General features: G+C 37.4%; 1 protein-coding gene and 1 pseudogene across 1 annotated transcript; one reads left to right on the top strand and one right to left on the bottom strand.

Annotated features, from left to right (window-relative positions):
* Positions 1 to 624: 624 nt before the first annotated feature.
* Positions 625 to 8,922, top strand: LOC107950785 (transcriptional corepressor SEUSS). Its single transcript, XM_016885743.2, has 10 exons — positions 625 to 1,146; positions 1,575 to 2,937; positions 3,027 to 3,146; positions 3,316 to 3,364; positions 3,588 to 3,802; positions 3,891 to 3,959; positions 4,561 to 4,658; positions 6,396 to 6,489; positions 7,172 to 7,241; positions 7,749 to 8,922. Exons 2-10 carry the CDS (start codon positions 1,876 to 1,878, stop codon positions 8,720 to 8,722), a joined length of 2,751 nt encoding a protein of 916 aa, XP_016741232.1. The 5' UTR covers positions 625 to 1,146; positions 1,575 to 1,875; the 3' UTR covers positions 8,723 to 8,922.
* Positions 8,923 to 9,039: 117 nt separating this feature from the next.
* LOC107950093 (thioredoxin M-type, chloroplastic-like) lies at positions 9,040 to 13,113 on the bottom strand (annotated as a pseudogene).
* Positions 13,114 to 18,201: the final 5,088 nt, after the last annotated feature.

Here is an 18,201-nt window from a genome sequence, read left to right as displayed (position 1 = left end):
AGGACCAAAGATATTGGAAAAACTCGAAAGGATGGATTTGAAGAAGTGATTACATACTTGATTTGCTTAGTCGAATTAGAGTTAAAACCATTTGCCCTTCTATTAATATGAAATTGATTCAAATAGCAAAATTAAAGTATTTGAGGTAAACCAATATGAAGAAATTGAAGGTGAAAAGGGTTTTCTATTAATATGAAATTGATTCAAATAGCAAAATTAAAGTATTTGAGGTAAATCAATATGAAGAAATTGAAGGTGAAAAGGGTTTTGACAGAATTTTTTTTTTTGGAAAAGAAAGCCATAAAGTTGGCATCATTTGATTAGTGCAATTTTTTTTAAACATCCATCTAATGAATGGATTAAAATCTATAATGTTAGCATATATTAGATATCTAATTGAAATAAAAAAAATATAAATACTAAAAAGAAAATTTAAAAGTTAAATTGTGAATTAAACCTTGTTATTAAAACACACAAAATAGAACTCAAAATCAATGTGTCACTTTAATAACATTCCATTATCCTTATGATGGATGTATGTAATCATGTATGCATGCATATGCTACCATCACCATACCATGGAAACAAAAAGAAAAAAGAACCCGCAAAAACAAGCGAAGGGAAAGAATAGCATTTGACTTGATTTCACCAAAAATAAAAAAGAATTCAATCAAATTGAATACAAATTTGACGTCCGCAAGGGCAAAGCAAAATCTCTTATTCTTTCTCTCTCTAACAACTTTTCTCTCTCTTTATTTTTCCTTCGAGTTCTCTCTCTAGATACAGCGAGGAAGAACAGGGCACATACTGAGACAAGAAATATAGATTATTAAGTGAAATATAAAGAAAGAAAGAAAAAACAGAAGCTGAGAAGAGAATAAGAAGAATATTTGATTGAAGAGAAGAGGAGAGGAAAGAAAGTTTTTCTTTTCCCTTGTTTTTTGTGTAGTGAGGGATATAAAGATATTTTATTGGTCCGGTTTATTGAAGCAAAAACTAGAAGAATTAAAGAGAAAGAGAGTTAAGAAATTTGGGTTTTTCGGGTTCTGTTTTGATTGAAATCAAAGCTTTGTAGATTTGAGTAACTCTCTTTTTCTTTTGTTTCTCCTTTGACTCTGTACCTGTTGGGATTTTCTTAAAACTCTGGTGAGTCTTCTATGAAGTCTTTTCTAGTCTTAACCCTTTTTTTTATTTTCTTGTTTAGCTTGAATACCCATTTTCTGGTTTGCTCGTTCAATGTTTAGGATCAACGATTTATGGTGTTCAGGTTCGATCAAGATGGTTTTATTTGGTTAGAATTTGTTTTGTTTCGTGTAGCAAAATTGCAAATTTTGAGTTTTTCTGTAGGGTAAGAATTTGGGGATTTTTGTGGGTTTTCTTTAATTTTAACTAAAGTTTTGTTGGATTTAATGACCATTTCTGAGTTCTTGAGATTTGGGTTTGCTTTTTAGATTTGATTGGAGTTTAATTGATGAGTTCTTTGGTGAAAGTTTTACTTATTTTTATGTTTTTAAAAATATTCGCTAGGATATAAGTTGTAGTGGATCTGAAAATTCTGTATTTTTTTTGTATAGGGATTCATGCGAAAGCCATTCCATTGCTGCTTTGAAGAGATTGCAAATCTAAACTCCTTGCTTGGCTTCGGTTTTCAGAGCTATATGTTCAGGAACAGAACTTACTCTTTCTTATTTGGGTACAATGAGGAGCATGAAGCTAAAAGCAAGCAGCCAAGTTGGGGATAAACTGCTGATTGCCTTGAGCTATACAGCTGAATATTTGTGCTTTTCTTTGTAACTGTAGTTTACTTAATATTCATGTTGTTTTAGGTAGTGGCTGCAGTTTTATGAGTGAGTATTAGATAGTGAACTTTGAAGTATGGTACCATCGGGGTCTTCTACTCCTATAGGTGGTGTGCAGTCTGTTACGCCTTCTCTTTTGCGGTCGAGTTCTGGGATGCTAGGAGCCCAGGGGGGTAGCCTTCCTTCTCAAACTGGATACCCTTCATTAGTGTCGCCTCGCACTCAGTTTAGTAATATGAATATGCTTGGCAATGTGCCAAATGTGTCTTCCCTTCTTAATCAGTCCTTTGGAAATGGGGTTCCAAACCCTCAGCTTTCTGGTCCGGGGAGTAGCCAGCGTGGAGGAATTGACTCAGGGGCTGAATCTGATCCACTTTCTAATGTAGGTAATGGGATGGGGTTTAATGCTCCCTCATCATCGTTTGTTCCATCAAACATGGCAAACCCTGGTTCATCTGGTCAAGTTCAAGTTCAGCAATTTCCAAACATTTCTGGTAACCATATGTTACCGGACCAGCAGCACTCCCATCAACTCGAATCACCACATTTCCAACATGGTCAACAAGCATTGCAACAGTTCTCTGCTCCTCACAACACCCAGCAAGGACAACAGCAGCAGCAGTTTCAATCTATTAGAGGAGGGTTGGCTGGTGTTGGTGGGGCGGTCAAATTGGAGCCACAAGTGACTAATGATCAGCTTGGCCAGCAGCAACATCAACAGCAGCAACAGTTGCAATCACTGAGGAAGCTTGCTCCTGTGAAATTGGAACCACAACAAATACCACCCATGAGAACTTTGGCACAGGTAAAAATGGAACCCTCACATTCAGATCAGTCCTTGTTTTTGCACCAACAACAACAGGAGCCGCAGCAACAACAACAGCAACAGCAGTTACACCACATGTCGAGGCAGCCCTCACCAGCCCAAATTAATCTTTTGCATCAGCAAAGGCTGTTGCAGCTACAACACCACCAACAGCAACTTTTAAAAGCAATGCCTCAACAAAGGTCTCAATTGCCACAGCAGTTTCAACAGCAGAATTTGCCTTTGAGATCACCTGTGAAACCAGTGTATGAGCCTGGGATGTGTGCCAGGCGTCTGACACATTACATGTATCAACAACAACATAGACCTGAAGTAAAATATCTCTGGTTTGAAGATTGTTTTTTTTTTTTTCACTTGTATTTGGTTGCTCTGGGTAGGTAACATGCCTGTTTTTCGTGTAGGACAACAATATTGAATTTTGGAGAAAATTTGTTGCCGAGTACTTTGCTCCAAATGCAAAGAAGAAGTGGTGTGTTTCTTTGTATCGAAGTGGCCGCCAAACAACTGGTGTTTTCCCTCAGGTCTGTTTCTAAGAAAAACTTGCTGAAATTTCCAACTGTGATACTCAGTTAGCATATTTTGTAATTGACCAAGGTCAATTATCTTTAGAACTTTTCCTCTTTGTCTTCATTTATTTGTTGTGTTCCCTCCCCATGCAATTGATAATTGTATTGTTTAAAAATTTTCCAGGATGTATGGCATTGTGAAATATGTAATCGCAAACCAGGACGTGGTTTTGGTGAGTCTTTTATTTTTAATTGTTTGACTGTTGTTCCTCCTTTTGGGTTACAGTCAGCTATTGCCATCTTAAATTGGCACCTTCAATATGTATTAGTTATCCTTTGAGGTGTCAATGTACTAGCTTGTTTTCTTATTTTAGCCTAAATGTGCATATATAGCGGTTTCTTGTATCTAATTTATCCATCACTGCTATATATCTAATATCTTACTACTGCTCTCAGAGGCGACTGTTGAGGTTCTCCCTAGGCTTTTCAAAATTAAATATGAGAGTGGTACGCTGGAAGAACTTCTTTATGTTGATATGCCTCGTGAGTATCAGAATTCATCTGGTCAAATTGTCCTGGACTATGCAAAAGCAATACAAGAAAGTGTTTTTGAGCAACTTCGTGTTGTTCGTGATGGTCAGCTTCGGATAGTTTTCTCACCCGATCTGAAGGTTATAAATTGAAGTTATGGCTTTCTCCCAGCTTTGAAAATTGACGCCGTATTAACATAGGTTTTTTCTCTTTCATTCCTTTTGCCAGATATGTTCTTGGGAATTTTGTGCTCGACGTCATGAAGAACTTATCCCTAGAAGATTGTTGATACCTCAGGTTGTGATCAAATGAATTTTCTCTGTAGCCTGAGAATGTAACATATATGCTATTGACCTGTGTGCATTGTATGTCTAAACCGAATGAAACCTATAGAGCCTGGTTTGATTGAGTTTATTTGCAATCTTGTATGCCATCTTTATTACATTTGCTGCTTTTCAAGTGGTACAAGGTGAAAATCTTCTAGTAGTATATAACAGTTTCATCATTTTCATTGTCAGAAATATAATGCAAGTTTATGACTATGATGGAACTAAAATTTTCATGCTAGGTTATGATGAAGAATCGGATCCATCTACCTATGCCATTTATTTATGCTGCTGTTACAATATTGTTATCTCTAGAAGTTGAGATGGCTTTCTATTCTATGATTGGCTGCTTGTGATTTTCCTTTTGCACCATGCCTGTAATCTTGAAATATCATTTGAATGTTGATGCTGGATTTTCATTGTAGTTTTTTTCTCCTTATTTTCCCTAAAATTATGAGTAGATTCTTTTTTCATTCTCTTACTGGTTGTTATTATACATTCTTTTGATTGTTAAAGAGTATGGTTGCTACTTGTACTAGTTGTATTTAATGATGGTAGTTTGCCTTGTACAGGTTAGTCAGCTTGGGGCTGCTGCTCAGAAGTATCAAGCAGCAACTCAAAATGCATCAACAAATTTATCTGCTCCAGATTTGCAGAATAACTGTAACTTGTACGTCCTTTATTATTGTGCTCTTTGTTTTTTTGATAGAATTGAGTAATCGTTCCTTTTTATATGGTAGCTGGATTGGTAGCTTTTTCCCTTTCATTTTTTCTTTTCTAGAGTGTGATGCATTATGCTTTCCTCTTGCTCATACCTAGCTGTAGTCACTTACACTCGGTGTATTGGTGTTGCCAGTTATGTTTGTTTGGGAACTCTTTCTTTGGGTAAACATTTGGTTTTTCCACTTTTATTTATTATGTTTGACACAAGTTATCTTGCCAGTTAGAAATAGATATCTAGTTTGCAGAGAATATATACAGATTGAAACCTGTTTCTTTTTCCTGTTCAAGTTTCCAAGTTTGAGTAACAGCATATTAGGTAGTTGTCATACTCTTCCTTGAGGACATACTTTTGGTTTTCCTGATTAGATGACCTGCACTGAAAGCCACGGAGAGGAATATTATAGATGAGTGTCTGTGTTTTCTTTCATTTTTAATTTTCTAGATGAGTATTTTAGTTATGACCTGATGTGGTTCCTTTTATACATGGCGTGCATGGATGCATGCTACTTTTTCACACTTCGTAGGCTGCAGTAAATGTTGCCCTCAAGGGCATAGCATGATGAAGTCTGGGGTTCAAATCTTAGCACTTGCAACCTCTTTCCTTGTCCCCAGGTTGTGGCCTCCTTTGTACCCAAAAAAGAAAAAATGTTGGATGTGTGGTGAGCAAGGATATATGATTTTAAGGTTTAGTTTAATGAGAGAATATGGTTCTTATAGATAATGGTTGAATTAAGATGGAAATGATTGAGCTCTTAATGTATTAAAGTAAATAGGATAACCCATATCTGCCACTGAGCTACAAGAAATTTTATGAATATAAACCAGGCTGAAGGTGGGAAGTTATTCTGTATTGTTGTCGGACTGTTCAGTTCTGCTTATAAGGACTTGCGTGGGTTCTATCTGAAGGTGGTTGTAAATCCAAGTTTGTGCTAGAATTGAAAGACTGATAAAGAAGATAAAAGATCTGGGTGTCATGCATAATTTGTTTCTTCAGAGGCTTTACATGCTAACTGTTTTGAAGGCTTTAGACCTAGTGTAGCATTGTAAGTTCTGCTTCTGACAGTCCAAAAGAGAGCCTGGAAGATGGTGAAAATCTTGTGCACTTGTCCTTCAATTAATTGAACAAAGTTATGTACAAATTTGTAGAGTTTCAGTATTCTTATTCCTATAATGGGATCAATATTTGGACACCACCTTACTTAAATAATTCCTCAACTGAAGATGAAATTGTGTAATGTGAGAGAACCTAAAATGAGGCTCTTAAATTGGAACCTGTAACTTCTATTGAACCTTATAATTACCGGAATAATGATGCTAGGGATCAAGAAAATATGATATAGAATGAATGCAATCACCTACCATCTTAAAGATGATAGAAATATGAATGACTGATATCAATTAGCTTAAATAGTGCCATAAATCGGTCGTAAGTAAAAAAAGGAAGTCCAAAATTGTGGATGGTTTTACTTGACATTGTCTATTGCATAGGCCTGATTTTTGTACTCCAGGATAGTTACAATTATGTTGGATGCGCCATTTTGTTAGATACTTATTAGGAATCTGGGTTACACTTGGACATGCACTCTTACTTGGGCAAGCATATAAAATCAACTTGCAGTATTTTCTCTATATCTGTGATCATTACTGGGTACATGGATTTCTAATTAGCTATTGACAAACTTAGGTTTGTAGCATCAGCTCGGCAACTGGCAAAAGCCTTGGAAGTGCCGTTGGTAAATGATTTGGGTTACACAAAGAGATATGTACGTTGTCTTCAGGTAATTTCCTACACCTGCTTAGAATAATTTGGATATGTGATGTATTCTTATATTTTGGAAACTTTTTGCTATAAATTTCCACTTTACGTAGTCAATATTTGTTATTAATCTGCTTTGTGCTTCTTGCTGCTCTAATTTCTATTCTGAACTTATATTGAGACAGTGCTTTTCTTTTATTGTTTCTCTGGTACAATTTGTTAATTAGAAAATTTGTGATATCATGTACTTAGGTCTTTCTCCTAGTGGTGGCCAGTTAAAGGCTGAAAAGAAAATGTGTACTGAAAATTTATTGGTATCTGTGCTGGCATCTTGTTCTTTTTGGATAGCAGAATCAGAGATAAAATGCTACATCAACTAAGCTTTTGATAGATTGTTCTTTATTGAACCATGCACTACCTTTTCCAAAAATTTCCTTTTCTTTCTAATGCAGATTAATGTCCTTTAACTCCTTTCATGTTACCCGGCGATTCTTTCCCCAATGCAAATTGCTAATTTCCACTCTTCCAAAGTTCTTGTGGACCCATTTGAATGTTCTTGTATCATTTGAAGTCCTCTAACAGTTGCACTTTCTAGTACTAAATTAGCAAGATGTACCTTAATGAGATTTTTGATGAACTAATGCACTGTTTCTGTTGTTTTTTTTTCTTTTTTGTGGATTGGGGGGATGGGGGTGGTCTAACAGATATCTGAAGTCGTTAATAGTATGAAGGACTTGATTGATTACAGTAGAGAGACGAAGACTGGACCTATGGGTAAGTTTTGACAATATTTCCCTAGCTAAATTTGTTTTATTTTCTCATTGGAAGTTTCTTTTGAAATGCTTGGAAGTACTGATCCAAGCATCCTACAATAGCACCTGAGGGTTTGTAGTCCTCTCATGTTGGTTTACCTGTAAGCTAGTTTCAATTGAGAATTTTATAAGCCAGTTGACAGCTGTTGATGTGGTAGCCCTTTGTTAGCTTGTGACCATTTGATGTAATAATTATTTTCTAATTTTTGATGGTTAAGGTTTCTTTGTTTCTAGCTATTAGCAGCCCAATGCATTTTTTTTTCATTTTATCTGTGCCATTGAAAATAGTTTAGCATGATATAACTAATTACCTACTGATTTGGCATACTGCACCTTGCGCTTTTTTAAAATTAGTGTTAGAAGTCTTTTGCTGATTTTACCTTATAATAAACCTGTCGTCTTGTAGCTTTAGTTATTAACACCCTATACGTGAGCAGGGTGGTTATCTAATTTATTTGTTTTTTATCAGAGAGTTTGGCCAAGTTCCCTCGAAGAACAAGTACTTCATTTGGTATTCAAGCACAACAGCCTGAGGAACAACTACAACAGCAGCAGCTGGCCCCACAACAGCAAACAGTGGCCCAGAACACCAGTAGTCAAAGTTCTACCCAGGTTTCTGGGATGCATCTCGTTGCTAACAATGGTGGGGTTAACATAAATAACTCTCTTAGTGCTGCATCTGCATCAACATCTGCTGGTACCGTTGGGCTTCTACCCCAGAATTCCATGAACTCCAGGCAGCAGAATTCTATGAATAATGCAAGCAGTCCCTATGGTGGAAACTTTGTTCAGATTGCTTCCCCTGGATCATCTAGTACAATTCCACAATCACAAGCGAATCCTTCTCCATTTCAGTCACCAATGCCCTCATCTAATAATCCTACTCAAGTTCCTCATGATGCTTTAGCAGCTACTGGTCACATGAACTCAGCAAATTCTCCCGTGAATATGCCTGTGCAGCAGTCAGCTCTTTCCGGTGAGGCTGACCCAAGTGAATCGCAAAGCTCTGTTCAGAAAATCATTCATGAAATAATGTCTGCCCAACTGAATGGTACGGGAGGTATGGTTGGTGTTGGCACTCTAGGCAATGATGTGAAGAGTTTAAATGGAATGTTGCCAACAGGTAACAGTACAGTTGTCAATGGTGGCAACAGTATGGTGGGTAATGGAACTGTCAACAATAGTTCTGGTATAGGTAGTGGTGGGTTTGGCACAATGGGTGGTGGGCGGCTTGGCCAATCTGCTATAGTGAATGGAATCAGAGCTGCCATGGGTAATAACTCGATGATGAATGGAAGGGTAGGTAATGGCATGGCATCAATGGCTCGGGATCAAGGTATGAATCACCAACAGCAACAGGATTTGGGGAACCAGCTACTGAGTGGACTAGGAGCAGTTAATGGTTTTAATAGTCTTCAATATGATTGGAAAACTTCTCCATGAAAGATGGCCAAAATGAAAGGTGATGGATGTTGGGGTGTAGCTGCTGTGTTTTGCAGCCATGAAAACCAGCGGGTGGCCTCTGGCGCAGCACTATATGATAGGAGATAGATGAAAGGGCCGCTTCCCTCCCACTTTGTACCAATTTCAGAAAAGTGAAACATATAACATAGTGTTTTTATCAAATGAAATGTTTTGAAGCATCTCATCTTTAAGTTGCTCCATTTTCGTATTATATTGTTTACCTTAATTTATTTTTAGGGTTAATGCAAACCTTTTGCACCATGGTTGAAGCCAAAGATGTAAAGAAAGATTGATAGGATTGAACCCAACTTTTTTTCAGGAAATTTGCAATCAGAATAAGCCTTTTCTGAAACTAGGTTTAATTCGTTTACACAATAATTCTGATACTAATTTGGATCAATAGGTTGACACTTGTTTTTGGTATGAAGATACTGTACTGTATTTTACCATCACAAGCCAAGTACTCAAGTAACCATAGCATGGCATACATAAGCCACGTTTGCTCTTACATTATATATAGCAGGCAAGCCAGCTTTGGTTTTGTTTTGTATTCTGCTATATATATATATGCATTTCAATTATCAATATATTTTTCAATGGAAGCAGCCAAGGAAGACTTGGGTACTGCACCAATGATGCACTCCTCCCCGTTCTTGAAAAACATGATGGTCGGGATGCTCCTGATTCCGAACTGCGTCGCATTGTTTGGGCTGTCATCAGTGTTGAGCTTGTTACGAGAAATCTTTCCAGCATATTCCCTTGCTAATTCAGCGATAACTGGCTCAATCATCCAACAGGGTCCACACCATGGTGCCCAAAACTCCCACCAAAACTGGTGTGTCACAGCTAACCACAAGCTTTGACCAGGTCGCTTCGGTAACCTCTTCAACTGCAGATTGTAAATATCTCTTAGGCAAGGGCTATGCGTGTTGCAATAATGATGCTAAAAGTAACGAAAAGAAACAGCTGCATATACCTGCAATTGCTTCACTATCTTTGCAGATGAGCCTGGATTTTTGGGGTTTGCCAGTAAATGAATGTGAAAAAGGTGAAGATGATTTGAATGATAAATTGGGTTTATTGGGTCCTCTAAATGTCGGCAAATGGACCTTCTCAAGAGAAGAAAAATGAAGGTAGCTTTGCAGCACATTAGCTCTAGTGGTACTGCGAACTGAGCTCAATTGAAAAGAGTGTTTCCAGAGCCATCTCTAGCTCTTCCCTGAGACTTCGAAAAATGATGATAAAATGTTAAAGCAAGTGAATTTTTTCCCCTTCTTGGGGGCTTTTTGAAATTTCTGGCCTAAGATATTCTTTTGGCAAATAAAATAAAAATTATGAGTTGGTGGAAAGAGTGCAAAGTTCATGTGAATAATATTTAATACTAGAGTGAAGTTTACATCGAGAAAAGGAAATAAAGCACTTGAGAGTATTCATGAGTTTCATCTGTATTAGAGACATTGATTGGTCACAAAATTCTCATTCATTGTTCAAATGGGGTGAACCCCCTAGGCCGTTAAGGCTTTTTTTTTCTTTAATGTATAAAAACATAAATTGGAATGCATTTATTACAGAAACATAACGCCATTAATTACATATTCTCTTTGGCATCTTTTCTAGCTAAATTCTATGTAGGATAACGATAAATTTAATGATGCATGTTCTATGGCACAAATAAGTTTAAATCTAATTATGTGTTCAATTTGAAGTATTGTTTGACTAAAGGACTTCAAAATAATCAAGATTATAAGTCTTTGTTTTAAAATTTTTATTTTTATTTTGTTCTCATCCATTCCTGTTAGGGTTGAAGGTAAAATTCAGGTAAAATTTTTCCAACAACTCTAAAATAACCAAATGCTAGGGGTGGGGGTGGGGGGGGAGGAAGTCCACTTCCCACTCCTTTCAATAACTTGATAAAATATTATTTAAATCACTTAGTTGATAAGAGTTGGTATATATATTAGTTGATACAATGTTATCGGTTAACATTTAACCAATTTTGATTAAGTGTCTATAAAGAGAGAAAATTTAAGGTTTTAATATTATTTTGTAAAGGTTCTCTCATTTAGACTTATTAGTCAATTTTTAGATAATTGCGTCACACTTTTTAGAAAATTTGATATAAGATTTGAAAAGTGTTCAGATTAATTGAAAATGTTGGTTTAATTAGTAAGAAAATAAGGAAAGAAGTTCAAGCTTATAGAATCCTATATTGCTAAAGGGTTGTAAGAACTCAAGTCTTTAGTTTTCAAATGCACCAAGTCAAATATATTGGTATTTTCTCTTGTTTGAGAGCATTTTCTCTTATTTTAAAGTGTTTGATACGTGTAGTTAAATATTTTGGGGACAATGACAAAAAAATCTCATTGTACTTTAATAAAAATAACAATGTGGTAATCGTATTTTTAATTTGTATAATTTTATACTTCAATTTTTTTTCATATAACGTTTTGAAATTTTAGACTGACAGTGTTGATTTCTATAAGATTTTGACACGTGGGCCAATGAATGTCCATCCCGCGGTAGGATGAGTCAAGTCTAAATTGGTAAACAATCAGGAAGGACAACATGCAAATAATTTTTTTTTTCTTTTTAGCTCAACTATATTAAGAAAAATTATTAAAAATATTTTAAAATGCTTAGATTAAAATAAAAGTACAAGTCCATCTTATTTTCATTTGAAACAAGTCAATATTCTCTCATTTTCAATCTTTTACTTTTCAGGTGGAAAATGTTGCAGCCTATTGTTTTTCTCATTTTAAACAAATAAATTTTCTACAACCCATTACTTCTTTATTATCATCGTCTTCTTTTTCTTCTACAACCCCCTGCATTGGTTAAGTTTTGACATGCTCAGAACTTAAGACGAGTCAAGTTCCAGCAACACTCCGAAATTTGAACAAGCGCTTCATCGTTGATGCTAACAGATCTACGGTCACATTTTAGACCAAGTGAGGCCAAAGCCCTCACTGCCTGTTAGAAACACCAATCTCCATGGTCTGAAACTGGAATCAATCCCTATTTCAGACGCAAATTACGCACAACATCCCTATTGACACTTGCAAGAAAAGAAGTCAAGACTAAAACTAGAAGCCAAAACCCAGTACCCACACCATTCATTTACAACAAAAGAAGTCCAAACCAAGGGGGGCAGAGAGAGGAGAGAAGAAGAAGACGAAGAAGAACAAAAATAAAAAATAAAAAGAGAATACAGAAGAAGAATCTTCTTCACTGGTCCAAGGTTTAGTCTACGCTCCAAGACGTTTTAAGCCTATCTGAATGGTTAGGTGTTGCATCTCAGGGAAGGGAAGCTTTGCCTGGAATCCCATGTCGATCTAACGGTGAAGCACGATGGTCAGAGGGTTCATCGTGGAAGAGAAGAAGAACAAAGAAGAAGAGAGAGAGAGAGAGAGAGAGAGGTAGAGAAAAAAAAAATGTTGAAAAAGGAGAAGAAAAAAAAAGATCTAATTTTTATTACAATATAAAATTCTATTTTTATGAAAAAAATACTATTTACATATTATAATATTTTGACTTAAAATTTTGTGTAAATCCCGGCTAAATTAGCCTTAAAGGCTGTTGTATTTTTTTAATTAGGGTTTTAGTCCTTTTTTTTATTTAAGGAAATAAGTTGTTTTTAGGAGATAGAAATGGAAAGTACGTCTAGCTGGGTACGCTTTTTGCACAGGTGACATGAAAGTGCGGCTAGTTGGACGCGTTTTCCTTCAACGGTAAAAAACTAACGACTTTTTTGAACATTGGCACTGTGACGGTAAAAAAATTTAAGGGGGACAACGATCAAATTTTTTAACCTATAAATACCTTCCTTCATTCACATCCTGCTTTCAACTCTGTCAACTCTCTTAATCTTTTGTTATAAATTTATTGATATTCTCACCCTAAAAATATTATTATTTAATTATCTCATATTTTATTCGTTCAGATTAATTTCTCACGAATGGTCGCCTTTCTAATTTGTTTCGACGACAAACATATTTCCGCCGCCCAACTAGCAATGGTCAGACGAAATTTTAAATTTCATTATTTTCAATTATGTTAAATTTAATTATTTTTTGATAATTTGAAATATTTTTTTTATGTTATAAATAGGCGGATGATTGTAGTTTGGAGAGATTCATACATAATATAGGAAAGACTCTGATTCTTTAATTTCGTGACTACTTGCAAAAGGCTGGATTCTTGCATACATCTCGCATGCTCGTGGACTGCAAACTCAATCCTACACTAATCAGCGTGTTGGTGGAAAGATGGAGGCTCGAAGCACACACTTTCCGCCTTCCATGCGGCGAGTGTACAATCACACTCGATGACGTAGCGTTACAACTCAGTCTGCCGGTGGATAGGTCAGTCATCACGGGATCAACGATCGTTCTTAGTAAAGTCGACCTCTGCAGAACAATATTGGGAAAGGTCCCGAACAGGTTTGATGGTGGTCGGATATCGATCAACTAGTTGGAGGATCATTTCAATGAGCTTCTTGAAGGCCTAATGGAGGAGGTCATAGAACAATAAGCCTAAGCATTCATCATGAGGTTAATCGAAGGCATTTTAGCGCATGATAAATCTCAAAATTTGGTGCATGTAAGGTAACTACTACATCTAGTGGATTTCAATCAATGCGAAAAAATAAGTTAGGGATTTGCCGTGTCCACATTATACTGGGAGCTGTGTCAGGCCACGGTACCGAATATGATGTCAGTCAGTAGCTGCCTGCTCTTGCTGCAGTCGTGGGCCTAGTGGCGACTATCGTTTCTACATCCCAGAGTGATCAACCCATACATGTGCTCATTGGTGACAAGGTAAACATCATTTATTAATAAATACGTACTTTGTACAGTAAATATTTTTATTTATTATATGTTTTGACTAATATATCACTTGTACAGGTAGAACCATGGGCCGAGTCACGTGGGATTGCCTGAGGAGTTGAAATATTTTAGGCTGCTATTAGATCAACGTTTCGAAGCTGATGTTAGTTACTTATTCTTTCGAACATATATTAATTATGCAATGATTCGTAAAAAAAAATCGTACATAACGATATATACAATTCTGCTTTTTAGTTTGAATAGATGTCGTACGCTGACACCGAAGTCATATCTTGGTTCCTGCCAGAAGTGTTTGCCAATCAGGAGATGCGGGACGCGAATGTGTCGTTGATAGTGTATACGAAAGTGGAAATGCACAAATTGAATCGGGTGCTGTGGCAGTTTGGGTGGAGGCAATGAATTCCGCCGCCACCACGAGACACGAAGGAGCTGTATGAGGTGGACATACAGGGAAGAACGACAAGGACTAAGCAGAGAAACATAAGAAGCACATCCAAGCTTGGGATCGTAAGATGAATTTCTTACCAATCTGCAAACCATTTTTCTCAATGGACACGACAACAGATATTGATTACTTGACGTGGTTCAAAGTCACCAACAAGCCATATCTACTATCGCCGGAGGTGAGAGTAGGCAAATTCGGCAGAAGAGGCAACAACAATAGCATAAGAGGGGACGCGGTCACACGATGGGTTCATCATCGGCTCCGGCAAAAGAAGCGTCGCCTATGTCTATGTAATATTCAGGTTAGTTCACTTCATTTATTCCTCTTTATTTCACTAACCCCGTGTTTTTTTCACAAAGCACCGCCCTACGCACCACCGCCTCATGTGGCTGGTTCTTTTGTTTCTGTAGGTATATATTTTGAGGCATTGACGTCTCCCGCATTCTTCACCCCTATGCTAACGCCAAAGTTGACCCAAATGTCGGGCCAGATGCCGGCGCATGCACTACCACGATAACGACACTGATATAGATGCTTATGCAGTAGTAGATGCTAGTGTTGATGCCTGGGACAATACCGGTGTACTCGGGATTTGGGGCACCTTATGGTTACACGCCGATAGTGAAAAAAATAGTGACCACATCATTATTTTATCGGGGAGGCTCATCGGTGCAACCACCGGCCGTGAGAATGGAGGATACACGATGGGAGGCTAGGATGACACACCAGCCGACTGTGAAGGATGATGATGGCGCTGGCGAAGCCGAAGACAAAGCCCAGAGGGATATGCTAGGTGGGGGTGAAGGCGATGATAACACTGATGAGGAAGTCTATAGGCCCGCACATTCGGTTGTACGTAGAAATCCTCCACGCGATCGTCATCCACCGTTTTGCAGTAGCATACATTCTCCCCAACAACACAATTGATGTATTTTTTTTCTAAATAGTGCAATGTAAATCTATATATATGACATAAATATATGAACTGAGGTTTTTCATTCGAACATCACATTTGTTTTCATTACTATGTAATGTGAGTTATACATAAGTTAATAAGAATTAACAAATTTGGAACACCTGAATAATGGGAGCATTGTAATGAATATATTATTTGGAAGAATATAATGCTATCGACGCTGAGGCCCCAATGTACCCCTGTACAGAGAACATGTTGCCTTCATATGCCCTATGTTTCTACAGTACCCACATAATTTCTATTGATTGTCCCTCTCCCAAATATCCATATTGTTCCTTATCCGAGTGGAATTTAGACGACCTTTTGGGGCATGATGCAGGTCCTTGTTTGGTGCCAACTCGTACGGTGCACTGGACACCTGCGGCCACGTACTCTCATCTAGGACAGGTGGTAATTTAGGACTTCACACACTATGAATGCGTTCTAGTCAGTAGACGTTTTTGATGTAAGGCACGTACTCAATTCATACTTTCCCACATATGGTAATTGAATGTGTGCATGGGAATTGAAGTGCTTGAAATCTCCCACAATGCAAGTCCCTACTATTAGGTTCACACGATAGGATGCCCCTAACATGTCGTGATCGAGCCTAGCTTGCTCCATGACTTGAAAATCGAGGTTCTAACGTGAGTGACACACTATATATATCGTGTTCACCCTCTCTGTACTTTATTGAATCTCTTTCAGGATGTCATTGCACCAAGTAGCCCCGCCTGCTATTTGTCCAACATACACATTTGCCCTCTTCGAAAACAAGGCTGCCAGGCAAAAGTATGTATCTTTGACAACTGAGATTACTGACAAATGATGTGTCCCCTTCAGTATAGAATTGATGCACTCGACTAAGTTTGACATCATTTGCCCGTATCGTAAACCTCCGTCGTACGATTGCGTCTACTATTTGAGTGGTATATTCGTTAGGTACACATAACCATAGGTGTTGATGGTGCTCAGGTTGTACAACATTTTATGGAATTGATGTTGGACGAGCTTATAACCTATTGAGAAATGCCTACCCGTTAGTGCAAGGAACAAACCTAATATGGTTATTCGATGTACTGTGATTAAATAGTTGGAACTACAAACCCATGTCAATGACTAGATCTTGTTCAGTTTTCAAAGGATATTTTTGGTGGTAGTTAGATCACACCTGTCGTAAGCAGTACCGATAATGGGTGCGATCCCAGAGGCTACCATGATGCTCAATCATGGACAGTATTTCGGTTCCCCTGTCGGATATGATACATATGCCGGGTTGTTAACAAATGCGACGGTTCAATAGCTTTGGAAGAAATCCAGTTATTTATCATTTCTCTAGGAGTTATTATAAACGCTATCGGCTGAATCCTCTGATTACCGTCTTAAGCAACGACAATCAACAAATGAAGTTGATACCTTCCACACAACCAGGTGTTGTCAATTTGAACCAAGGGCTTGCAGTGCCGAAAAGCCTCCTTGCATTGCTCAAAGGTCCAAAAGATTCGATGGAATACTCTTTTCCTAAGCCTAATCGATCACCGAAGTACGCTGGGTATATTTCTAGGTATGTTATGGAACCTGGTATGTACCGATCTAATGCTTGACACCATCGCCATAGATAGTTGTACAAATCATCCCACCCATGATGCAACTTATCCATAGCCTTCTGTTTTGCAACCTACGCTTTATAGTACGTTGAAGTGTACTCGTACTGACTATGGATATTTGCAATCAACACCGAGATGAGAGTCCTGTGACTCACCTTCACATCGGTAGAATATTATTGCAAATCATGCTCGAGTCTAGCCTCAAATGATCCTGACTTGCACTTGCTGCAACACATGTATATGGACCGGAATACTTCTTTATCATCCATACCCTAATTTTCTTACGAAAAGACGTCATTATTTTCTAGTTGCACCTCCCGTCTCGCATTGCGCACTGTCATATCCCATATTTTTTAAAAATTGTAGTGAAAAAACAAAAAAAAAGGAAAGGTATAGTCTAGTGGTAACAAGCCCTTGAGCTATTTAGGAGGTCTTTAGTTTGAATCCCCTTGCTCCCTTATTTTTATTAAATTTTTACACACTTTTCCTATGTGCATTAAAGCATTGTCGTCCAACTCCCCTTTGTTGCATTAATTGGTTTGATTATTTTCCCCTATTATTGGTCAAACTTGCCATAAGTTGAGGAGCATGATCCACCCCTCTCATTCCCTCTATTTTCTTTTCTTTTTCTCTTCTCTTCACTCTATTTTCTCTTATTTTTGACAAAACAACCATCACCTAAAATGCCCCTACTGCGAGCTATAGCTTCACCACCTCCACACCACCATCCAAGGTTCTCTTCTCCTCCTATTTTCTTTCGACCATCGCCATACCATCGTCACCGCCACCATCGCTGCTGATGTCGTTTTTCGTCAGGATTCAATTTTTCCCATTTTCTTTCTCTTTCGATCTCTTCTATCTTTTTTAAAGATTTAATCATCTTATCTTATTTATTTTATGTTCAAACTCATCATTCATATAATCTTTGTAGATAGTTAAACCTCTCCACTCATTCATCGAGATTCATCATCAATTTCGTTGTGTTATTTAGTAGTGTAAGTACAAGAGGAGAATTGAGATAATTCTCTTCTCTTTATATCTTTTCCCATAACCGAATAGTGATAGAATATTTACATCCTTCATGTGTTAACATTTTGTCCCTATGTTTTTTGAAGGACCAAATGACTCCAACCTAAGAAATCCTTAGTGTGATAATGAAGACATCAAATCCAAGTGTTGATCTACGTGTAAGTGTCACGGACTTAGAGTTTTCCCTCGCAATCCGTGCGGCCTTAGGCAGCTTCTTTGCTTAAAAATGCCTAAGTCAGCCTAACTCGCAATGATAAAGGATTCAACAGCAAAAATGCCTAAGTTGGCCTAACTTGCAATGATAAAGGATTCAACAGAATTCTCTCAAGGCACCCACGAAGAACAGCAGAAGAACGAAGTAAGAACGAACGTTGAAAGATGAACTAAAGCCACAGAAAAGCAAGAACACTTGAGAGAAAAGTTTGAGTGAATACTCTCAAAATTCTTATTTATAACTTAATAATTACAATGAGCAAAGAGGTCTCTATTTATAGTTGAGCCTCAGGGTACATCAAAGGCTACAATTAAAATCTGTATACAATTATAACTCTAAGACACAACTAGAAGCTATATAC

Source organism: Gossypium hirsutum, chromosome D03 (genome assembly GCF_007990345.1).
Source record: "Gossypium hirsutum isolate 1008001.06 chromosome D03, Gossypium_hirsutum_v2.1, whole genome shotgun sequence".
NCBI classification, from domain to species: Eukaryota; Viridiplantae; Streptophyta; class Magnoliopsida; order Malvales; family Malvaceae; genus Gossypium; species Gossypium hirsutum.
Note: the sequence above shows the minus strand (reverse complement) of the source record. Positions and strands in the feature narration are given on the sequence as shown.